The following is a 25,626-nucleotide window of genomic DNA, read 5'->3' on the forward strand; positions in this document are numbered from 1 at the left end:
TGTCAGTTTTTTTTAATTTCTTGTTTTCTATTTCATTAATTTATGTGTTTATTCCTTCTGTTCAATTATTTTAGATTTTTCTGAGACTCTTGATTTGGAAGTTTTGTTTATTTCTGATCTTCCTCATTTTTTAATATCACACTTAAGGCTATTTATATATTTTCTTCTCAATAATATTTAGCTTTCAACTCCCAAAGATGTGTGTGTGCGTGTATGTGAGTGTGTGTGTGTGTGTGTGTGTTTTCATTGCTATTTCTATCTGGTTTGAAATTCAGTTTAATTTTTTTTATCCCAAGAATTATTTAGAAGTGCTTTGTTTTTTCTTAAGTGGATAGTTTTTATGATTAATTCGTACTTCTATTCACTCCAATCTAAGAATATGGTCTATATGATGTACTTTAAAAAATTTATTGAGCTTTACTTTGTTTCCTCACATATGGTTAATTTTACTAACGATTATGCAGATACTTGAATAGAATCCGTAATCTGTTTATTGGGTACAAAGTTTTATTTATTTATAATTTACTTACAATTATATGAATATGAAATCATCATCATATATATTATCTAAACTTTCTGCACCAGAGATTTGCAAACTTGTTCTGTAAAGAGGCAGATGGTAAGTTTGTTAGGCTTCATGGACTATGAAGTCTTTGTAGCAACTACCTAACTGTGCAGAAAAGCAACTATAGACAGTAACTAAATGAATGGTCATGGCCAGATTTGATTCAAGGACTTTATTTGTTGATGCCTGCTCTATATTCTGGTTTATTTTTATTTTTTGACAATAACTGACAGGAGATATAATACTTTTTATAACTTAGATGGCCAGGGAGAAATAGAGACAAAAGGCAGAGAGAACTTGTTTAGATTTTCAGTCAATACATATTAATGTATATTTTTAAATACCTCCATCTCTGATTTTAGATTCATATCCAGGGGATTCATTATTACAATTGCATTTCCAGTACTTTATGTGTGGTTTAACATTATTTGAGTTTTGATTTGTTCATATGACTTTTTTGTTTTCCCTCTGTAGTGAAGCCCAAGAGCCAAAGGTATCACCACCACCTTCTAAAACGCCAGCAGCTGCTCAGTTAGATGAGCTCATGGCTCACCTGACTGAGATGCAGGCCAAGGTGAGTGCAGTCCAGATGATAAACAGGGCCCATGGGGTCACCAGTTTATCTTTGTGGAACTCAGCTCTGCATTCTCCCACTTAGGAATTTTCCTAAGTTGTCATTGCTTTTTCCAGACTAAATTTAATTCCATGAGTTAACCCATCTTTGTACTATGTGTTATTTGGACACAAAAATTAATATATAATACAGAGTTTGATCTCAAGGAGCTGGAGTGTGCTTGGCAAAATGAGGCATAAGTTTTTTTTAACATTTATAGAATAAAAGCCAGGTGGTTTGCAAACATATGTAGAGCAAACGTTACGGATATAGAGAGATTTTGGAGATTTAATCAGATAGTTGAAACTTGGGATGGACTCTGAAGAACTGGCAGAGTTTGGACATAGAGAGATGGGAAGAAAGGTGGTGTTAGTTGCAACGAGTCCTGAGGGCAGAGGTATCTAAGACTTGATAATGTGAAAGGATTTTCTTTTTTTTTTTTTGAGACAGAGTCTTGCTCTGTGACCCAGGCTAGAGTCAGGTGGTGCAATCTTGGCTCACTGCAACCTCTGCCTCCCGGGTTCAAGTGATCCTCCTGCCTCAGCCTCCCGAGTGAGTAGCTTAGATTACAGGTGCCCGCCACTGTGCACAGCTAATTTTTGTTGTATTTTTAGTAGAGATGGGGTGTCACCATCTTGGCCAGGCTGGTCTCGAACTCCTGACTTCGTGGTCCACCTGCCTAGGCCTCCCAAAGTCCTCGGATTACTGGCGCGAGCCACTGCACCTGGCCGAAAGGACTGTTAAAGAGACCTGACTAAGCAGGACAGAGGATATCAGTGAGCAAGCTGAGACACAGCAGGGGAGATCAAAGCATAGCTCTGACAGTAGGAAGGGTGAGAAGTCCCAAGCCCCTATTGAGATAAAATCTGCCTCTTTGTTCTAGGCTCTAGAACACCTCTAAAGTGGTGAGCTCACATGGTCTGGTATGGAATGAAAATCTCAGATAAATGGGCTTAAAGATTTATTTAGGAAATATAATCCAGAATCCTTAAGGCAGAGAATCCAACCATTTTAAATCTGGTTGGAGGATTTGATATATACTCATGAGGTGACTATGAAGTAATCTCAAAGCGGTACATAAAAACGTGTGTGATTGGAGAGGGCAGGAACCTTATCTTTAGAGCTCACCTTGGGACTCCCATTGCTCAACACAGGGCCTGATACATTGTGAGCAACACATATTTATTAGAGAGATGAATAAATAAACATTACAAACAAGTTTTCCTTAATGACTTACATCCTTTGATGGGCCAGTGTCTACAATAAAGCTGGGTAGATTGGCTCATTATGCTGTATATCTGAAAATACTAGAAAAAAATGTACATTAGATTTAATTGTGTTGTGTTTCTAATTGATTTAGCATGTATCTTGGTTTATTTAAATTCTTAATTTACAACGCCATCTTTTTTTTTGAGACGAATTCTTACTCGGTTACCCAGGCTGGAGTGCAGTGGCATGATCTCGGCTCACTGCAACCTCCACCTTCTGGGTTCAAGCGATTCTAGTGCCTCAGCCTCCTGAGTAGCTGGGATTACAGGCATGCGCCACCATGCCCAGCTAATTTTTGTATTTTTAGTAGACGAGGTTTTGCTATGTTGCCCAGGCTGGCCTCAAACTTCTAAGCTCAGGTGACCTGTCTGCCTTGGCCTCTCAAAGTACTAGGATTACGGGCATGAGCCACTGTTCCTGGCGCCGTTTATCTTTTGAATAAGCTTCACCTTCACATTGTACAAAAAACGAAAGTACAAAAAGCTTGCACTGAGCTGTTTCCTTCTCAGCTCTGCAGCCTAGCTGTCCAGTTCTGCCCCACTGGAGATAGGCAGAATTTCCTGTCTCTTTTATATCTGTTCAGAAGTATTCTGGAAGGTACCAGTGAAGAGATAGAGATGTAGGTGTAGATGTAGTTATATTGTATTTTTACTTATTTTTCATAATTAATGTCAGTCACCCCTTCAGACCTTTCAGACACTAACCTTCTGAACACTAACCTCTTGAATATTAACTAACATATATTAGAGGAGGAAGGATGTCTGTCAGATGATCAAAATGTCTTGAAGGAAAATGAGCATTTTGATTGGTGACAATGTGATGTTTAACAGGCAGTAAAAGTAGGATAAGTAGAGGTCTTAAGGCAGACAGTAACAGATCACATTCAGGAGACTGAAGAGCCCAGCTGGCCTAAACAATGGAGGCCTTTTACAACATAGTATTAATAAAAGATGAGATTGGGAAAGATAAAAAGGGAGGACAGTAGATGGGAGGCTTTGAATGTCTGTCTGATAAGTGCAGACTTGATGTGGAGGCAATGGACAGCCATTGTAGTTTTCTGATGAGTGAAGTATTTGGTAGATAGATGGTAGCAGTCGCCCAGCTAGAGAGAGCCAGAATCAGGATATGAGGTTATGAAGGGTCAGTTAGCCCCCCCTCCCCACTTTTTTTTAAAGTAAGGATCTTTCTTTGAATGGTTTATAATAATTTTGGACTTTGCTTAAATAATTCCAATCCATCAACAAGTCTTACCTGATGACTTCTCACCACCTTCTCCTATAACACTGATCTAAGTCATTATCTGATAATCTCCCTATGTTCACTCTTGCTTGTCAACACTTAATTGTCCACTCAGCTACCACAGGGATCCTCCAGATTCCTTCACTCCTGTGCTTGAAATCCTGCAATGGCTCCCGTCACCTTGGAATAAAACCCAAGTGTTTACCATGAGGTTCCTATGTGATCTTTGCCTCTCTTTCTCGATCACCTTCTCCTGCTGTGTTCAATCTCACTCCCTCTGCTTTAGCCCCACTGACCTCTTTGACTTTTCTTCTAATGTGCCAAGTTGTTTTCTTCCTCAGGGCCTTCCCTCCCCCTAGAATGCTTTTCCCATAAATGCCAATATTTCTGAGTCCCAAGTATCTACTCAAATATTACTTCCTTAGAGGGGCCTTCTTTGATTATTACCTCCATGTAAATCAATTATTCTTACCATCTTCGTGTGTCATTTCTGTCTCTCTATATAACATCTCTATCTGACATTGTAACATATATTTATTTGTTTAATTGTTTATTGTCTATCACCCACAGAATTCCATGAGACCAGACACTTGGTCTGTCTTATCCTTGCTTTAATCCAAGTGCTTAGAGCAATGATTGGCACAAACCAGGTATTCAACAAATACTGCCAAATAAGTGAGTAAAATGGAGATGTGACTAGTTTTTGAACTAGGGTCATCCTAAGATCTTCAAAGGGTATCATTTTCATGTACTAAAATTCCTATGTTAAGAAAAGATTTACAAACAGAAGATTAGTCAGATTTCATTTGGCCTGAGGAGTTTAGGGTGAAAGGGAGATGACAATATTTTTATTGGTGTTGAAATTTTAGATTCTTCCAATGCCTTGGAGGAAGGCTGGGGAAAGGCTAAGAGATCAGTCAGTAAAGGTGAATTTATAGAGTCATTAGAAGATGCCAGTGAGAATAGAAATACGTGAGACTGATTCTGTTCTTGGTTCTTCCCTTGGACCAGGTTGCAGTGAGAGCAGATGCTGGCAAGAAACACTTACCAGACAAGCAGGATCACAAGGCCTCCCTGGACTCAATGCTTGGGGGTCTGGAGCAGGAATTGCAGGACCTTGGCATTGCCACAGTGCCCAAGGGCCATTGTGCATCCTGCCGGAAACCGATTGCTGGGAAGGTAAGATGGGCTGAAATTTTGGTCCTACAGCCTTCTGTGTCTTTCTCTGTCCCATCAAGGATTGCTGTTTCTCCTTATAATTTGAGCTATTTTAGTTATCATGAATAATTACTAATCACAGTGCTCTGGCCACTGAGCTAAGTGCTTTACAAGTATTTCCTCATTTAATGGTCACATCGGCCCTTCAAGAAGCATGGTTGCTCCCTTTGTAAAGATAAGGAAACTAAGGGCTCAGAGACATTAATGGACATATCTAAGGCCTAGTAAGAAGTAGAGATAAGATCTGAAACCAGTAGACTCTCTCCCAAGTGAGTTCTTAACCATTTTTCTGTACTGCCTTTACTGAGATGACCTTTCTCACTGCTCCCTTTGTTCAGACATTCCCAGTCTAAATTGATTGATTACAATCTTCAGCTGAACTCAGCTCCAAGTCACAGCTGCAGACCCCTGTTCTGCATCATCCTTCACCAAAGCTATGATAAAAGGCTTTGAGACCTGACTGCATAGGGCATGGAATAAAGTGTTCAAACTAGAGGAATAAAAACTGTCATTTGGCCTTTTCGTTTTCCAGGGGTCCCTTCCACGCCAAGGCTACAGTTACAACTTGTCTGTCATTAATGTGCTCTGTGTTGTTTCGGCCACCCCCTGTGGCAGTGGAGTGGTTGTGAACATTTACAGGCTTTCATCACAGTGATCAGTCAGGGAAGTGGGCATCCTTTTATTATCAATCCATAAAGCACAGACAACAGATGGCCTTAGGTGGAACCTAGGTCTAGGCCTCAGTGTTGTGTAATTCCACAGGGTGTTGTCTACAAGGGGTACAGTGTGAAGAGTGCTCCCTAGAGTTGTGCAACCTATAGGCTATAGAGCACTCAACTGGGCTCCTGTGTCAGGCTTCATTTCACTCCACAGGTGATCCATGCTCTAGGGCAATCATGGCATCCTGAACATTTTGTCTGTACTCATTGCAAAGAAGAGATTGGCTCCAGTCCCTTCTTTGAGCGGAATGGCTTGGCCTACTGCCCCAACGACTACCACCAACTTTTTTCTCCACGCTGCGCTTACTGTGCTGCTCCCATCCTGGATGTAAGTAAATTCCCACTCCTCTCCAACTTTCAATCACTCGTTTAGAACCAGAGTCATGCTTTACAACTCTGCATCATTGTAATATCTGTGTGTTCCCTTTTCAGAAAGTGCTGACAGCAATGAACCAGACCTGGCACCCAGAACACTTCTTCTGCTCTCACTGTGGAGAGGTGTTTGGTGCAGAAGGTATGACCCGACTTGAGAGGTTGTATCCCACACCCCAGTGGGTAGTTATAAGACCAGCAACACCTTTCCTGGTAGTCACGGGAGTCCTGGTTCCTATCACTACTATTGAAGCGCCCATTTCAGTACTAGATACCATCCCTCTCTACCTTTCTCCAACATTTATAAGTTCCCTTTAAATTGACTTTTTAAATCACAGAAACACAAATGCGTAGTTTAAAACCTCAAATATTACTTCAAGGGTAACATTGAAAAAGACTTTTCTTGTTGAATATTGAAAAAGTCTCTTTCTCATCCCCAAATCTAGTTCTCCTCTCCAAATTATTTTAGCTATTTCTTCTGTTATTTACTTATTTGTTGTTGTTGTTGTTGTTGTTGTGTGTTTTTTGGATGGAGTCTTGCTCTGTTGCCCAGGCTGGAGTGCAGTGGTGCGATCTCTGGTGCGATCTCGGCCCACTGCAACCTCCACCTCCTGGGTTCAAACGATTCTTCTGCCTCAGCCTCCCGAGTAGCTGGGACTACAAGCACTTGCCACCACGCCCAGCTAAGTTTTGTATTTTTAGTAGAGATGGGGTTTCACCATATTGGCCAGGCTGGTCTTGGACTTCTCATCTCATGATCTGCCTGCCTCGGCCTCCCAAAGTGCTGGGATTAGGCATGAACTACCGTGCCTGGCCTGCTTATGTGTTTTAAATAATAACTTATCTTGTTATAGGTTGTTTTATTTTTCCAGTTTCAACCATTATGTATTGACTGTCTAGGAGGGAAGATGAGATTTAGAAATGTTGTTATTACCCCACTCAGTCCCAACATATTTCCCCTCCCCTGTTTTTTCAATGTATAATTATATCATAATTACAGATTAGATCAGTATTCAGTGTGTATATGTTGACAATCATAAAATACTGCTCACAAGTAAGCCATGTAGCAAACTGACTACACTAGAGTCTGGATTTTAGAGTCAGACTTCCCGGTTCAAATCTGGGTTGTGGTATTTATTAACTGTATGATGTTGTTCAAGTCATTTAACATCTCTGTACCTCACTTTCCTCATCAGTAAAATAGTCCTAATGAAATTGCCTACTTTATAGGGTTGTTATGAGGATTTAGAGACAATACAAGCATAGTATTTAGAACAGTGCCAAGCACATGGAGGTATAGTAATGTTAATATTATCACAGTGTCTTTTTTGTATAAATTCATTTTTTTCTTAAGTTAACATTTGAATCCTTTATGAAATTAGCTTTGTTTTCATTGTACTTATCACTAAGTTATGTAACAGAACTGTGAAATTCTTTTCAAAATGGTCAACTACATCTGGCAATAAGTCAGTTTCTTTTCTTTTCTTTTCTTTTCTTTTTTTTTTTTTTTTTTTGCTGGAGATATCCCTCCAGGAGACTTTCTTCCTCCTGATTCAACATGAAATGATTTCTTCCTGCTGAGTAACAGTCATTCTGGTTCAGTAACTTAGAATTATATCTAGTAATTACTCTTAGAAATTCCTTTTATTACTTTTCTCTTTGGATGCTCTGTTTCCTGGGTCCCATGTCTATGTTTTAGACATGTTACCACCTTTATTTTAGTGGGGAAAATCCCCTAGTAGCTTTCTGAGAAAGAATTTTTGAGAACTTGAATATCTGAAAATATTTTTATTCTGTCATTTCCCTTAAGTTGCCTGGGCATAGAATTCTAAGTGGAAACTATTTTCCTTCATAATTCTGAAAACATTGCTTCACTGTCTTCTACCTTCCATGGTTGGCAAGTTTTTATTAAAATTTTTTTATCCTTGATCCTTTCTACATGACCCATTCTTCCCCCTTTGTATGTTTGTTTCATGTGTTTTCTGAATTGTCTTTTTAAAAAAAATTTCTTCTTTTTATGTTTGTTTTGAGCAAACATGGAATCAGAAAGCTGCTTTACTTTGTTTTTTTTTTCCTGTCCTTTTAGAATGAACTCAGTGGGGAAGGATTTCTCCTCTCTTACAAATAAAAGCTGGTGCAGTCCTCTGTCTTTTCTGATTACTCTTAAAAAACAGTTATAAATATAAAATCAATTTAAGAAACAAAACACAAAAACTAAGCCCATAGGTAATTCGGTCTGTGTAATAGTTAAGGCTTACAGCACTTTAAAAGTGACAGCCACCCCCTCTCTTTTTAGGACCTTCAAGCTGCAGGAGGTGAGGACAGGGGTATGGCCTTTCATTTCTCCGGACCCCACTTTGTTATCTACCACCCTCACCCTTATTGCCAGCATTGACACCTGCCTGCTGTAGGCTTGAAACACTAGGGAGGATGGAGATGAGAATGGAAGGCAGGACGGTCTAACTTGTCTGGGATTGTTGTTAAATTGGCTGTATGCTCTCCAGACCTGGCCAGTGTTTAGCTCTGACTTTTTTCCCTGAATTCTTTTTGGGATTAAGACAGGTCCAACAGTGAACTCTTGATTGCCCTTTACGTGTCTTGACTGGCTGTTCTGTCCTTGTCATGTTTCTTTGAGGATTTGTTTTGTAAAGATTCTTTTTTTCAAGGGGCTTTCATTGTTCCCCCCTAGTGAACCCTTAGAAATTATTAACATGGTTCCAGATCATCTATTCCACTCAAATTTTCATAGAAGGACCATGGATAACTTACTCTTTTCTCTGACAGCCAGTGGAGTTACAATTAATTTTTAGCTGCATGTTTCTATTCAGCTGCCATAGACTCTTTCAGCCAGACTCACCTATGGACTTTTTCCAGGGATAACTCTGATACCACTAACTGCATCTCACTAATGCCAAGGCACACATATCCACCTCTCTGAGTGGTCCCACTGAAGTCCCTCTTTTAACCTGAGTGATAACCTCAGGTTATCTTGATAACAGAACTATACCTCATCTTTCTTGGTGGTGATGAGGCACTCATAGCACAGTTTTCTTCAAAGAAATCCTTCTCTCAGTTTTCCTTTTTCTTTACCTGTTTTCTCCTGAACGTGAGTGAGGAATTCCAGAATTGTACAAATAGTCTTTGGCTACCTGTTTGGAGGGATGTTTTGCAGTTCAATTTGGAATTTGATATATATTACATTTTGGTGCCTTACATTTGTTTACACTGGTCTTTGCAAATACTGCTGATCCATGGTTGTCTGTTACTGTTTAAGAATGAGACACTAAAATGCTAATTTCAAACTCCATGGATATAGACAGAAATTGTTGACTGGTGGACTTGACTATACGGCACTCAGGTAAGATGCTCTGGCCATTTTGTTGAGTGACTCCTGAATATGACAATCTTAGGTCTTTTCTGTTGAGCCAATTATGCTAAAGAGATGTTCTCTTTGCCAGCATTCTGAGATTGAAAAAGGGGATGGGGGAATGGACTTTCACCATTTAGCATGTCAACTTTTACTTAATTCCCATTTTTCAGTAGAGAGCTTGACTCATTTCCTCATGGTGTCCAACATTCCTGATCATTGAGACTCTCTTGTTCAATATTTACAGAAATAATCACTGCATCTTACCATAAGATAAGGCATCTAACCTTCTAATCGTTCTTTAGACTTTCAACCAGTCCTGTTTCTAGCCTGGAAGAGTACCTCATGCATTCAATTCCTGAGCCCCTCTGATATTATCGTATTCAAGATGGCTTGATTTTTATTGGCCTCTCCCATCTGTGGAGACATAAGTTCCAGTTTTCTTATTTATGTTAAGCCAGTTGCCACTCTTATAACCTACTTTAAAATCTTGAAAATTTAGTTAATATCTCACCTGGTGGCATATCCTTTACTTTTTTATCTTTCCTTATGGCTCTTTATAATTTACATTATTCCTTAACTGTCATGTTAATGATGTTTCAGGAGGGAGTAAAGAAAATCCCATGTGTTTAGACCCTTTGCTAATATGGAGACTTTCCCAAATATCAGGCATATTATTATGTATGTGGTTAAAAATAATTTATTTGATGCCACCGCAGTCTTGTGAGAGCAAGTTTATTCCACATTTTACCTAGTTATAGATAAAAATAGTGAGTCTCAGGTAGGTAAAGGATTTTCTTAAAGTCACACCGTTAGAAAGTTGAAGAGGCAAGATTTCAACTTGGGTATCATTTCTGCAAGTTCTATGTTTTTCATAAAACATCACAACTGCCTTTTGACTGAAACTCAATTCCTCTTCTGCTGTTGCATCTCTTTACTTTTGTGGTACCAACACAATATGCTTTATTTGACAATAGACCCAGATACAGTGGCGCTGACAGATTCCACAAGCAAAGTGCCCTGTAGTAATTTGCTTGTTCACTGGAGCTTGCTCAATGCTTTTTCACAAATCATTAGGTATTTCATTTCTAGATGGTATTTTACCTAAGCAGCATTTTTCATTGACACTTAATACAAATCGTATTAAAATGTGTTACGGTAATTTATATTGTACTGGTAGCCATAAAAGTCTGAGAATTAGTTGAGTAGAACCGTCAGCAAGTGAATACTGCCCTGTGGATCATTATGATGGAGAAGTTGCCTGAAAGCAGAACAATAGGACATAGGCACATTTCAAGTAGAGACATGAGTTAGATACTCATACACAAAAATATCCAATCCATAGGATGACCAGAAAGCACCATGAAGGTAGCTAGTTCTCATTTTCTTGACTCAGGCCCCTTCTAGACAGACAGGGCTGATGGGGTCATTTATGGCTTTATATAAACAGGAAACAACACTTAAAACATATTTATACATAGAGTCACATGACAAAAAGGGACATTTATTAATCAGAAGCTCCACTTGGGTTGTATTTTCCTTTTTATACCTGGCTTTCTGTAAAAAGGTCTCCTGCCATATGGTCAGTCCATTAATTAGGTGACATCCTGCCTCACCCCAAGTTACATAGTCACAAAGAGTTTCTATAATGACAGTTTAACCGCTGAGCCTCCTGGGAAATTAAATTCATCTGTATTTTTTCATCAGTTCAGAGAATTCCTCTTTAAGGCTCAAGCCATTGGGCCTTAGCCTCCTCCCACAGGGATGAGCTCTTCAGTGTCTACCTGTGTTTCTTTTTAATTGCTCATTATCCAGGCCATGTAGGTGCTCCCTAATTTCCCCTGTGGCTAAGAGCCTCACCAGAGTGTAAACACTCTCCCTCTTTTTGTGGCACTTTTAATTGTCGGTATTTCTCATTCTTCCTCATGAGGTAATTGGTCCCAGAGAGATCCTCCAAGAAAGCAAGAGCTGAAACTTTCTTAATTTATTAGATTATGAAATGCAGGGGTATCACAGCAAGTTTGGCTGATTGCTTTTGATTCCCTTCCTGAGATCTACCCGAGTTGAAACAGAGGCTGTTACTCCCTTGTTATCCCACTCTCGAAACCAGCTGTCCAGCAGATGCCTAGATGAGGATCATTTCTCAGATAGTTGGCATGTCTTACAGTTTTCTCAAGTAATACCTACCTATAGGCAAGCTCAGTTTTGTGTCATTTGCTTTATGCAGCACCAGCATCACCTGGGGACTTGTTAGAAATGTGAAATCTTGGGCCCCATCCCAGACCTATTGAATTGAAAACTCAGGGTGGAAGACCCAGCAATCTGCATTTTATCAAGTTCCCAGATAAATAATGCACACTAAAGTTTGAGAAACACTATTACACTACACAAAATGAGACAGGTGGTTGCAGGTATTTGTTTTTCTTACATAGTAGGACTTAACGGTATTCAGGTTTCCTTGAATAGACTCTAGACATCATTTGACAGTGTAAGTAAAAAGTAAAGTGAGCTCTTCTGTGTCTCAGGCGTTTAGAAGAAGAACACAGGACAGCATATAAAATTAGTAGTTTAGATTCAGATCTGTAGGCCTCAGAATTCTGCTAAACTGTCTGCTTTTTAAAGAAAGCAAGGCTGAACAAAGCAAGGCATGTGAAAAAGTGTTGAGGTAGTGGAAAAACTGCAGCCATATGGTTTGGGCCCCAACACCTAGCTGTTTCTATTGCCATGTTGTGATCTGGCTGCTGCTATCAAAGCTGATTTCTAGAAATAGTGTTTTCTAGGTAGTCTGCTTTACAGAACACTGTGCATACTTTGCTTACATGCTGTTTTAGTGGAGAAGAGGTAGAACTCTCATATTTACAAAATTATTTGTGCTCAGCTGATATTGTCAGTTCCCACAGAGAGGTCAAAGTCAGGATGCATTTAAGTTAGAGGTATGACATTGAAGTTAGGCTTTGAAGTTAGGCCTAGATTTGAATCTCAGTTCCTCTCCTGACTAGTCAGGTGTAAATTCTCTAAGCTGTCTTTTCTCATTTGTTAAATGGGGCTAAAGCCTACTTCAGAAGGTTGCTCTGAAAAAATCTCATTTTAATTTAGTACTATAGACAGAGCCTTCAGTGGAACCAGTACAATGCAGATGCTCCATAAATGGGATTGCTGCTAATATAGTCTTCATTTTAGGTGTCTCTCTAAGTAAATACTAAGGAGGGTTTCTTACATAAAAGTTAATCCATCTATACATATTCTGGTCAATGCTGAAGTGAGACTCTAAACTGCCATATACTCTGGAGCAGATGATCTCAAGTATGCTATTTTAATATTGTTCTTATGTCTGCTCATTCAATATGTATTTATTGAGCAACTACTATATATGTGTCAGGCATTATTCTAAGTACTAGGGATATAGTGACAAAAAGGAAAGTTCTTGCCCTCACGATTAATGTATTCTGGTGGAGGAGACAAACAGTAATCAATCTAGTCAACTAACTACTACCTATTCTGCATGGTTAGAGAGAGAGTGATTAGATACTATTTGAGACACAGTGGTTGAGTCACTTTTTCTCTTAAGCAGACCCCTGAGGTAAGCAAAGGATTAAGCCATTTGGGTATCTCAGGGAAGTGCGTTTCAAAACAGAGCAAATGTATCATTGGAATAAGTGCTTAAGGATTAATTAGTTAATTTTTTTTAAGTGTAAAGACAATAAAAACACCTTGCAGAAACTTTTGTTTTTAACTTATTACCCTGTTAACCTCAAGCAATACAAAAAACTTTTTCCTTCCAGTGTTCTTCTACATTTTTCATACATGGGCACACATAAGTTATTGTGTGCCTAAAATTGTTTTTTTATACTTAAGCATTTCTCCATGTTGTTTCATCATGATTTCATAATACTTTTATAATAATTTTAACATTATCAATTATTCCATTAGGGATTTTTATAAATAAAAAATAAAATACTATATGCCTAAAGATTTTCACTGAAGCATTATTATAGTTCTAAACATTGGAAACAACTAAATGTATTAACAATAGTATCATATTTAGATTACTTCTGGTGTTTAGTAGTACTGTAATGAATATCATTAAACATAATGTTTTCTTCTTTTGAATTATTTGTATTAATTAATTCCCAGGACTTAGATGTCTATACCTTTGTTTAAAAAACCTTGATATAGATTATCAAGTGACTTTCCAAAAGAATAATACAGTTAATATTATTACCAGGAATATATGAATATATGGATCATTCCATATATCTTTTAGCATTGAGTATATTTATTTAACACTGTTTTTACTACTTAGCTAAAATTAGAAAATCAACTACTGATTAGCAAAAATTATGAATTCATTGTTTTCTTTTGAGTTTCCTGACTTATTCATAATGTCCAACATATTATTATTAAAAGTATCTATTTTGGGGCTATTTGTTGATTTGTGAGGTGCACTTGTTTTAAAAGGTTTTAAAAAACATTCACTATGAGTTTCTCATTCTCGGTGTAGCTCCATTACCTGGACATGGGATCAGGAAGACTCAAGCCAAGAATTTTCTAATACGTGTCTAACAGTGACAGATTGGATTAAGAAAATGTGGCACATATACACCATGGAATACTATGCAGCCATAAAAAAGGATGAGTTTGTGTCCTTTGTAGGGACATGGATGCAGCTGGAAACCATCATTCTTAGCAAACTATCACAAGAACAGAAAACCAAACACCGCATGTTCTCACTCATAGGTGGGAACTGAACAATGAGATCACTTGGACTCAGGAAGGGGAACATCACACACCGGGGCCTATCATGGGGAGGGGGGAGGGGGGAGGGGGAAGGGATTGCATTGGGAGTTATACCTGATGTAAATGACGAGTTGATGGGTGCAGCACACCAACAAGGCACAAGTATACATATGTAACAAACCTGCACGTTATGCACATGTACCCTACAACTTAAAGTATAATAATAATAAATAAATTAAAAAAAAAAAAGAAAATTTCATGTATTAACGAGAAAGTTCTTATACCTCAACAAATTGCTTTTTAAATGTTTTTATTATAGTACAGTCTTAAACATTAAAGTACTTCCTTACCTAGCTTCAATAAGTATAAGTGTTTTGCCAAATGGATTCCTCTATTAACTTTCACCCATCCATCCATATTTTTTCTTGCTGGAATATTGAGAAGCAAGTTTAGAAGTCATGTAATCTCATCAAGAATAGGTTTCAGGTGGTTGGTGCAGTATACTTCTTGTTGAATCACATCAGGAGGTATATAATGACTGGTTGACCACTTTTATTGATAACTAACATTGACCACTAGATTTAAGCAGTGTCATCCTGATCCATTTTAAAGTTCCCCATTGATGACTATTGCCTAAATCCAATGGAATAGGTGGTAAAATGCTGAATTTTCTATTATTCCTTCTATATTTATTAGCTGAGTTCTACAAAAACTTTCTATCATCAATTATTGGATTATCTTGAAATATATCTCATACAGGAAAGGTGAGATAAGTGTTTGACACTTTCTGTTAATAAGAGTAATTATAAGGATAATAAATGGGTTCATTAACAATGTCCAATGGAAATCAATAAATTTTTATTTTTTAAAAATCATTATGCACTCATGGAGTTACATATACTTGGTATAATTTGATCTATTGAAGTAGTATTTTTTAATGCTCACGTTTTTTTGTCTGAGGTCAGAGGTAGCCCCTTCGATATGGTTACTGTATCTTTCTGATATGATCCCAGTAATCATCCTATTTCCTTGGCACAGCAAGATACATCAGGCCTATCTTGTCAACTCTGCCACATACTTGGAATCATCCATTTCTCCAAAAAGACTGCTTCAGTGAGGGTATTTAAAAATTAAGAGTGTTCATTATTTCTGGGATGTCATTTCTTCTAGGTTTTTCCGTGGACAGAGCTTCAGATCTACTTTCTAAGGTTTTTAAATTTTATAGAGACAGGGTCTCATGCTGTCTCCCAGGCTGGAGTGCAGAGGTGCTGTCATAGCTTGCTGCAGCCTTCAACTCCTGGACTCAAGCAATTCTCCCACATCAGCCTTCTGAGTAGCTGGGACTACAGATGTGTACCACCAGGTCGGGCTAATTTTTAAAAATTTTTTGTAGAGAGTGGGTCCGACTATGTTGCCCAGGGCTCATCTCAAACTCCAGGCTTCAACCAGTCCTCCTGCCTCAGCCTCTCAAAGTTCTGAGAGTACAGGCAGGAGCCACTGCACCCCGATAGAATCTGTTCTTTTTTTTTTTTTTTTAAAGAAAAGTAAGTCATGGGTTCATACTAATATATCTGATATAGTGTAAGAATACAGTTTTTTGTTTGATTTGTTTGATTACTTGTGTCTTTTTTAATGCTGGAAATCTTGCTTTCCAAAGGCATTAATATAATTATTTGCTTTATTATACAATCTACCTATAATAATTTCAAAAAATACATAAATATTATAAATGAACTAATTATTTTTATTGTGTGTACAGACATGCAATGTATATATAGTATTGTATTATTTTATTGTATATTTTAAGGTACACAACATGATATTTTGATATACACAGTGAAATATTTACTACAGTTAGGCAAATTAACATACCCATCCTCACTCATAGTAACCCTTTTCATGTTTATGTGGTAAGAGCATCAGAATCTCCTCTCAGCACATTTCTAGTATATATAAAAACAGTTTAAGATTTCTTTTTAGCTCATTTTGTCTTTAGAATGCATCATTAGGACTGTACACTCTCAACACTATCATTTAAAGTTACTTGTATGAACTATTTCTTTTTTATTATTATACTTTAAGTTCTGGGGCACATGTGCAGAATGTGCAGGTTTGTTACATAGGTATACACGGGCCATGGTGGTTTGCTGCACCCATCAATCCGTCATCTACATTAAGTATTTCTCCTATGTTATCCCTCCCCTAGCCCCCAGCTCCCCATCAGGCCCCAGTGGATGTTCCCCTCCCTGTGTCCATGTGTTCTCATTGTTCAACTCCCACTTATGAGTGAGAACATGTGTTTGGTTTTCTGTTTTTGTGTTAGTTTGCAGAGAATGATGGTTTCCAGCTTCATCCATGTCCCTGCAAAGGACATGAACTCATCTTTTTTTATGGCTGCATAGTATTCCATGGTGTATATATGCCACATTTTCTTTATCCAGACTATCATTGATGGGCATTTGGGTTGATTCCAAGTCTTTGCTTTTGTGAATAGTGCCGCAATAAACATATGTGTGCATGTGTCTTTATGGTAGAATGATTTATAATCCTCTGGGTATATACCCAGTAATGGAATTGCTGGGTCAAATGCTATTTCTGGATCTAGATCCTTGAGGAATTGCCACACAGTCTTCTACAATGGTTGAACTAATTTACACTCCCACCAACAGTGTAAAATCATTCCTATTTCTCCATATTCTCTCCAGCATCCGTTGTTTTCTGACTTTTTAATGATCACCATTCTAACTGGCATGAGATGGTATCTCATTGTGGTTTTGATTTGCATTTCTCTAATGACAAGTGATGATGAGCTTTTTTTTTTTTTTCATATGTTTGTTGGCTACATAAATGTCTTCTTTTGAGAAGTGTTTGTTCATGTCCTTTACTCACTTTTTGATGGGGTTGTTTTTTTCTTGTAAATTTGTTTAAGTTCATTGTAGATTCTGGATATTAGTCCTTTGTCAGATGGACAGATTGCAAAAATTTTCTCCCATTTTGTAGGTTGCCTGTTCACTCTGATGATAGTTTCTTTTGCTGTGCAGAAGCTCTTTAGTTTAATTGGATCCCATTTGTCTATTTTGGCTTTTGTTGCCATTGCTTTTGGTGTTTTAGTCATGAAGTCTTTGCCTATGTCCTGAATGGTATTGCCTAGGTTTTCTTCTAGGTATTTTATGGTTTTAGGTCTTACGTTTAAGTCTTTAATCCATCTTGAGTTAATTTTTGTATAAGGTGTAAGGAAGGGGTCCAGTTTCAGTTATCTGCATATGGTTAGCCAGTTTTCCCAACACTATTTGTTAAATAAGGAATCCTTTCCCCATTGCTTGGTTTTGTCATGTTTGTCAAAGATCAGATGGTTGTAGATATGTGGTGTTATTTCTGAGGCCTTTGTTCTGTTCCATTGATCTATGTATCTGTTTTGGTACCAGTACCATGCTGTTTTTGTTACTGTAGCCTTGTAGCGTAGTATGAAGTCAGATAGCATGATGCTTCCAGCTTTGTTATTTTTGCTTAGGATTGTCTTGGCTATGTGGGCTATTTTTTGGTTCCATATGAAATTTAAAGTAGTTTTTTCTAATTCTATGAAGAAAATCAATGGTAGCTTGATGCGGATAGCATTGAATGTATAAATTAGTTTGGTCAGTATGGCCATTTTCATGATATTGAGTTTTCCTATCCATAAGCATGGAATATTTTTCCATTTGATTGTGTCCTGTGTTATTTCCTTGAACAGTGGTTTGTAGTTCTCCTTGAAGAGGTCATTCATATCCCTTGTAGATTGTAGTCCAAGCTATTTAATTCTCTTTATAGCAATTGTGAATGAGTTTCACTCATGATTTTTCTATTATTGGTGTATAGGAATGCTTGTGATTTTTGCACATTGATTTTGTATCCTGAGACTTTGCTGAAGTTGCTTATCATCTTTAGGAGATTTTAGGCTAAGATGATGGGGTTTTCTAAATATACAATCATGTCATCTGCAAACAGAGATAATTTGACTTCCTGTTTTCCTATGTGAATACTCTTTATTTCTTTCTCTTGCCTGATTGCCCTGGCCAGAACTTCCAACACTACGTTGAATAGGAGTGGTGAGAGACAGCATCCTTGTCTTGTGCCGATTTTCACAGGGAATGGTTCCAGTTTTTGCCCATTCAGTATGATATTGGCTGTGAGTTTGTCATAAATAGCTCTTATTATTTTGAGATACATTCCATCAATACCTAGTTTATTGAGAGATTTTATCATGAAGAGGTGTTAAATTTTGCCAAAGGCCTTTTCTGCATCGATTGAGATAATCATGGTTTTTGTCATTGGTTCTGTTTATGTGATGGATTACATTTATTGATTTATGTATGTCGAACCAGCTTTGCATCCCAGGTATGAAACCAACTTGATCGTGGTGGATAAGCTTTTTGATGTGCTGCTGGATTCAGTTGGCCAATATTTTATTGAGGATTTTCGCAATGATGTTCATCAGGGATATTGGCCTGAAGTTTTCTTTTTTTGTGGTGTCTCTGCCATGTTTTGGTATTAGGATGATGCTGGCCTCATAAAATGAGTTAGGGAGGATTCCCCCTCTTTCTATTGTTTGGTATAGTTTCAGCAATGCTATCAACTCCTTTTTGTACCTATGGTAGAATTCTGTGTGAATCCACCTGGTCCCAGACTTTCTTTGGTTGGTAGGCTATTAATTACTGCCTCAATTTCAGAACTTGTTATTGGTCTATCCAGGCATCTGACTTCTTCCTGGTTTAGACTTGGGAGGATGTACGTGTCCAGGAATTTATCAATTTCTTCTAGATTTTCTAGTTTATTTGCATAGAGGTGTTTACAGTATTCTCTGACGGTAGTTTGTATTTCTGTGGGATCAGTGGTGATATCCCCTTTATCATTTTTTTGTGTCTATTTGATTCTTCTCTCTTTTCTTCTTTATTAGTCTGACTAGCAGTCTATTTATTTTGTTGATCTTTTCAAAAAACCGGCTCCTGGATTCATTGATTGTTTGAAGGGTTTTTCATGTCTCTATCTCCTTCAGTTCTGCTCTGATCTTAGTTATTTCTTGTCTCCTGCTAGCTTTTGAATTTGTTTGCTCTTGCTTCTCTAGTTCTTTTAATGTAATTTTAGGGTGTCGATTTTAGATCCTTCCTGCTTTCTCTTGTGGGCATTTAGTGCTATAAATTTCCCTCTACACACTGCTTTAAATGTGTCCCAGAGATTGTGGTACATTGTGTCTTTGTTTTCATTGGTTTCAAATAACTTATTTATTTCTGCCTTAATTTTGTTATTTACCCAGTAGTCATTCAGGAGCAGGTTTTCAGTTTCCATGTAGTTGTACGGTTTTGAGTGAGTTTCTTAATCCTAAGTTCTAATTTGATTGCACTGTGGTGTGAGAGACTGTTTGTTATGATTTCTCTTCTTTTGCATTTGCTGAGGAGTGTTTTACTTACAATTTTGTAGCTGATTTTAGAATAAATGCGATGTGATGCTGACAAGAATGTATATTCTGTTGATTTCGGGTGGAGGGTTGTATAGATGTCTATTAGGTCTGCTTGGTCCAGAGCTAAGTTCAAGTCCTGAATATCCTTGTTAATTTTTTGTTTCATTAATCTGTCTAATATTGACAGGGGGGCGTTAAAGTCTCTCACTATTATTGTGTGGGAGTCTAAGAATCTGGGTCTTTGTAGGTCTCTAAGAACTTGCTTTACAAATCTGAGTGCTCCTGTATTGGGTGCATATATAATTAGGATAGTTAGTTCTTATTGCGTTAATCCCTTTACCATTATGTAATGCCCATCTTTGTCTCTTTTGATCTTTGTTGTTTTAAAGTCTTTTTTTTTATCAGAGACTAGGATTGCAACCCCTGCTTTTTTTTTTTCTTTCTTTCCATTTGCTTGGTAAATATTCCTCCATCCCTTTTTTTTGAGCCTATGTGTGTCTTTGCACGTGAGATGGGGCTCCTGAATACAGCACACTGATGGGTCTTTACTCTTTATCCAATTTGCCAGTCTGTGTCTCTTAATTGGGGCATTTAGCCCATTTACATTTAAGGTTAATCTTGTTATGTGAGAATTTGATCTGGTCATTATGATGCTAGTTGGTTATTTTGCTTGTTAGTTGATGCAGTTTCTTCATAGCATCTATGGTCTTTACAATTTGGTATGTTTTTGCAGTGGCTGGTACCAGTTATACCTTTCTGTGTTTAGTGCTTCCTTTAGGAGCTCTTGTAAGGCAGGCCTGGTGGTGACAAAATCTCTCAGCATTTGCTTGTCTGTAAAGAATTTTCTCTTTTGTTTATGAAGCTTAGTTTGGTTGGATATGAAATTCTGGGTTGAAAATTCTTTTCTTTAAGAATGTTGAATATTGGCCCCCACTCTCTTCTGACTTGTAGGGTTTCTACCAAGAGATCCGCTGTTAGTCTGATGGGCTTCCCTTTGTGGGTTACCCGGCCTTTCTGTCTGGCTGCACTTAACAATTTTTCCTTCATTTCAACCTTGGTGAATCTGATGATTATGTGTCTTGGGGGTGCTCTTCTCAAGGAGTATCTTTGTGGTGGTCTCTGTATTTCCTGAATTTGAATGTTGCTAGGTTGGAGAAGTTCTCCTGGATAATATCCTGAAGAGTGTTTTTCTACTTGGTTCCATTCTCCCCATCACTTTCAGGTATACACCAGTCAAATGTAGATTTGGTTTTTTCACATAGTCCCATGTTTCTTGGAGTCCCATTTCTTTTCATTATTTTTTCTCTAATCTTGTCCGCTTGCTTTATTTCATTAAGTTGACCTGCAATCTCTGATATCCCTTCTTCTGCTTGATCGTTTCGGCTATTGATACCTGTGTTTGCTTCACAAAGTTCTTGTGCTGTGTTTTTCAGCTCCATCAGGTCATGTATGTTCTTCTCTAAACTGGTTATTCTAGTTAGCAATTCATCTAACCTTTTTTCAAGGTTCTTAGCTTCCTTGCATTGGGTTAGAACATGCTCCTTTGGCTCGGAGGAGTTTGTTATTACCCACCTTCTGAAGCCTACTTCTGTCAATTCGTCAAACTCATTCTCCATCCAGTTTTGTTCCCTTGCTGGTGAGGAGTTGTGATCCTTTGGTGAAGAGGCATTCTGGTTTTTGGAATTTTCAGCCTTTTTGCGTTGGTTTCTCCCCATCTTCTTGGATGTTTCTACCTTTGGTCTTTGAACTTGGTGACCTTCAGATGGAGTGTCTGAGTGGATGTCCTTTTTGTTGATGTTGATGCTATTCCTTTCTGTTTGTTAGTCTTCCTTCTAGCAGTCAGGCTCCTCTGCTACAGATCTGCTGGAGTTTGCTGGAGGTAGACTCCAGCCCCTGTTTGCCCGGGTATCACCAGCAGAGGCTACAGAACAGCAAAGATTGCTGCCTGTTCCTTCCTTTGGAAGCTTCATCCCAGAGTGGTGCCTGCCAGATGCCAGCCAGAGCTCTCCTGTATGAGGTGTCAGTCAGCCCCCACTGGGAGGTGTCACTCAATCGTGAGACATGGGGACCATGGACCCACTCAAGGAGGCAGTCTGACCCTTAGCAGAGCTCAAACCCTGTCCTGGGAGATCCACTGCTCTCTACAGAGCTGTCAGGCAGGGATGTTTAAGTCTGCTGAAGCTGAGCCCACAGCCACCCCTTCCCCTGGGTGCTCTGTCCCAGGGATTTGGGGGTTTTATCTATAAACCCCTTACTGGGGCTGCTGCCTTTTTTTTTCAGAGATGCTCTGCCCAGAAAGGAGGAATCTAGAGAGGCAGTCTAGCCACAGCAGCCTTGCTGAGCTGCAGTTGGCTCCACCCAGTTTGATCTTCTGAGTGGCTTTGTTTACACTGTGAGGGTAAAACCACCTACTCAAGCCTCAGTAATGGTGGACGCTCCTCCCCACACCAAGCTCTGGCATCCCAGGTCGAGCTCAGACTGCTGTGCTGGCAGCGAGAATTTCAAGCTAGTGGATCTTAGCTTGCTGGACTCCATGGGGGTGGGACCTGCCAAGCCAGACCACTTGGCTCCCTGGCTTAAGCCGCCTTTCCAGGGAAGTGAACAGTTCTGTCTTGCTGGCATTCCAGGCACCCCTGGGATATGAAAAAACAAACAAATAAACAAAAAACTCCTGCAGCTAGCTCAGTGTCTGCCCAAACAGCGACCTAGTTTTGTGCTTGAAACCCAGGGTCCTGGTGGCGTAGGCACAAGAGGGAATCTCCTGGTCTGCAGTTGTGAAGACTGTGGGAAAAGTACAGTATCTGGGCCAGAGTGCACTGTTCCTCACAGCACAGTTTCTAATGGCTTCCCTTTGCCAGGAGAGGGAGTTCCCTGACCCCTTGCACTTCCCAGGTGAGGCGACGCCCCACCCTGCTTCGGCTCACCCTCCATGGGCTACACCCACTGTCCGGTCAGTGTCAATGAGATGAACCGGTTACCTCAGTTGGAAATGCAGAAATCACCTGCCTTGTGCATCAACCTCGCTGGGAACTGCAGGCCAGAGCTGTTCCTATTGGGCCATCCTGCCAGCAATCTCCGAATTAGTTCTTTTATTGCTTGTGTCATCAGTTTGATGTACAGTTAATTTGCTTCAATTTGATTGAATTTTTTAGGGATTGTGTTTTTCTATTTTAATTTTTTCACTTTTTAATTTTATACAACAATAATTGAAACCATACATATACTTAGGAGCTCTTTGTATTAGCTATGTTTTTCTGGAATATAATCAGCAAATATTTTCTTCAGATTGTTCTTTGTCTTTGTTTATGGTGCTTTTTTGACATGTGTAAGTCATTCGGATTTTTTTTATGTAGCTAAATGTATTAATATTTAACTTGCTTTTGGAATTTGGGCCCTATTTATGACAGTTTTTCTATTTCCAGATTAAAGAGGAATACATCACTAATGACAAGATATGAAATGCAAATGCACACATTAAAAAAACCCTGGCCGGGCGCGGTGGCTCACGCCTGTAATCCCAGCACTTTGGGAGGCCGAGGTGAGTGAATCACGAGGTCAGGAGATCGAGACCATCCTGGCTATAATAGTGAAACTCCGTCTCTACTAAAAATACAAAAAAATGAGCCGGCCGTGGTGGCGGGCACTAGTAGTCCCAGCTCCTTGGGAGGCTGAGGCAGGAGAATGGCATGAACCTGGGAGGCAGAGCTTGCAGTGAGCCGAAGTCTTGCCACTGCACTCCAGCCTGAGTGACAGAGCGAGACTCTGTCTAAAAAACAAAACAAAACAAACAACAACAACAACAACAAAAAAAAAACCCTAAGTATCATTAGCCGTTTGGGAAATACAAATCAAAACTACCATGAGATAACATTGTATAGATAGATAACATCCATTTGATTGATTAAACAGGAAATATCTGGATATATCAAGTGATATAAAGACTGAGGAAGAACTGGGATTTTCATACACTGCTGGTAAACAATCAAAATATACCCACACAAAAAAATAAAAAAAAGAGGAATACATCTATTTTTAATTTAAATATGTGATATGAGTCATCGTGTCTAGATCTTGCATCCATTTGGAAATTATTATTTACTAGTATTTTATTTTAAAATATTAGACACTTTTTTTTCTTCCCAGATGCTGTTTTAGATACTGGAGATATAATGGTGACAAGATCAACAATATCTAGTTTCTCTCAGAGCTAATGTTCCTGTAAGGAGAGACAGATCACAAAGATGATTTTAGATAATGGTAAATGCTATAAAGACAGTGAAAGAAGATGATGTGACAAGGAGTGACTGAAGAGGTGCCTCTCTGATAAGATGATATTTGAGTGATTCCTGCATCACATGAAGAGGGCAACTATATCAGGCTCTGGGACAGAACTATCCAAGCCAAGGGAATACTTAGTACAAAGGCACTGAGGAGCAATAGCCCCTAACACTTATTAAATGTTTACTATGAACCAGACACAATGGCAAAATACTTCACCTGCAGTATCTCATTTATTTCTTACAACTACCCTTTGAATTAGGTAACAATAATCATCCTATTTTGAATACAAGGACACTGAGATTGCCAAACACTTCACCTGCATTATCTCATTTATTTCTCACAACTACCCTTTGAATTAGGTAACAATAATCATCCTATTTTGAATACAAGACACTGAGATTGAAAGGGCCTCCTCTCAGTCTCCAGTGTAGCTTTCAGGGCTCAACCTGCAACAGTGAATTCCTGATTTTCTCTCTCCAGGCTTTCATGAGAAGGACAAGAAGCCATATTGCCGAAAGGATTTCTTAGCCATGTTCTCACCCAAGTGTGGTGGCTGCAATCGTCCAGTGTTGGAAAACTACCTTTCAGCCATGGACACTGTCTGGCACCCAGAATGCTTTGTTTGTGGGGTCTGTATAATCACTTTTCTTCTGGACTTAGGGAAAGTCAAGGGTTCTCCTCTCTGAGAGGAAGAGCTGCAGTTAGTGAAAGGATTCGCAGTCCTGAATGAGGAATGGATGTGGGCATCCTAAAGGAGAAACGAGATACAAATCCATTGTGGGCATTTGCTTGTCTGTTTTGCAAGCAGACAATCTAGCCTCCATTTGTCAAGAATCTGAGGGAAATTCCTGTAGCTGGCAGGTCACTGGCAGGAATTTCAAGGCTGAAAATTTTACGTTGCTGACATTTTACCTCTTGACATTTGCATTCCTTTTCTCTCTCTTCTCTCTACCCCTAGGACTGCTTCACCAGTTTTTCTACTGGTTCCTTCTTTGAACTGGATGGACGTCCATTCTGTGAGCTCCATTACCATCACCGCCGGGGAACGCTCTGCCATGGATGTGGACAGCCCATCACTGGCCGTTGTATCAGTGCCATGGGGCACAAGTTCCATCCTGAGCACTTTGTGTGTGCTTTCTGCCTGACACAGTTGTCGAAGGGCATTTTCAGGGAGCAGAATGACAAGACCTATTGTCAACCTTGCTTCAATAAGCTCTTCCCACTGTAATGCCAACTGATCCACAGCCTCTTCAGGTTCCTTATACAATTTAAACCAAGAGAGGAGAGGAAAGGGTAACTTTGCTGTTCTGACCTTCTGCTTAATAGTCTTATAGAAAAAGGTGATGAGCAAATAAACGAACTTCTAGACTTTACATGACTAGGCTGATAATCTTATTTTTGAGGCTTCTATACAGTTAATTCTATACATTCTCTTTCTCTCTTCTCCAATCAAGTACTTGGAGTTAGATTTAGGTCCTTCTATCTAGTCCCTCTACAGATGTATTTTCCACTTGCATAATTCATACCAACACTGGTTTCCTTAGGTTTCTCCATTTTCACCTCTACTGATGGCCCTACTCAGATCTTCTCTAATTTGGTCCTGATACTTGTCTCTTTTCAAGTTTTCCCATGTCCCTGTGGCTCGCTGTCTTACAATCACTGCTGTGAAATCATGATACCACTCCTACCTCTTTGCATCTTCCTTCAGTGTATTTTTGTTTTTCAAGAGGAAGTATATTTTAACTGGACAACTTTAAGTACTGACATCATTGATAAATAAACCAGCTTGTGGTTTCAATAACTCATTGTCAT

At 38.8% G+C, this 25,626-nt stretch overlaps 1 protein-coding gene across 1 annotated transcript in view; it reads left to right on the forward strand.

Annotated features, from left to right (window-relative positions):
* LOC105496092 (leupaxin) overlaps window positions 1-25,187 on the forward strand; it is a 45,342-nt gene extending 20,155 nt beyond the window's left edge. Inside the window, exons 4-9 of the mRNA XM_011766161.2 lie at window positions 1,040-1,139; window positions 4,698-4,865; window positions 5,778-5,951; window positions 6,056-6,137; window positions 24,295-24,443; window positions 24,773-25,187. Of these exons, the coding sequence (XP_011764463.2) occupies window positions 1,040-1,139; window positions 4,698-4,865; window positions 5,778-5,951; window positions 6,056-6,137; window positions 24,295-24,443; window positions 24,773-25,042 (943 nt within the window). The 3' untranslated portion in view covers window positions 25,043-25,187. The remainder of the gene's footprint in view (window positions 1-1,039; window positions 1,140-4,697; window positions 4,866-5,777; window positions 5,952-6,055; window positions 6,138-24,294; window positions 24,444-24,772) is intronic.
* Window positions 25,188-25,626: the final 439 nt, after the last annotated feature.

The sequence above is a fragment of the Macaca nemestrina genome, chromosome 12 (genome assembly GCF_043159975.1).
Source record: "Macaca nemestrina isolate mMacNem1 chromosome 12, mMacNem.hap1, whole genome shotgun sequence".
Taxonomy (NCBI): Eukaryota; Metazoa; Chordata; class Mammalia; order Primates; family Cercopithecidae; genus Macaca; species Macaca nemestrina.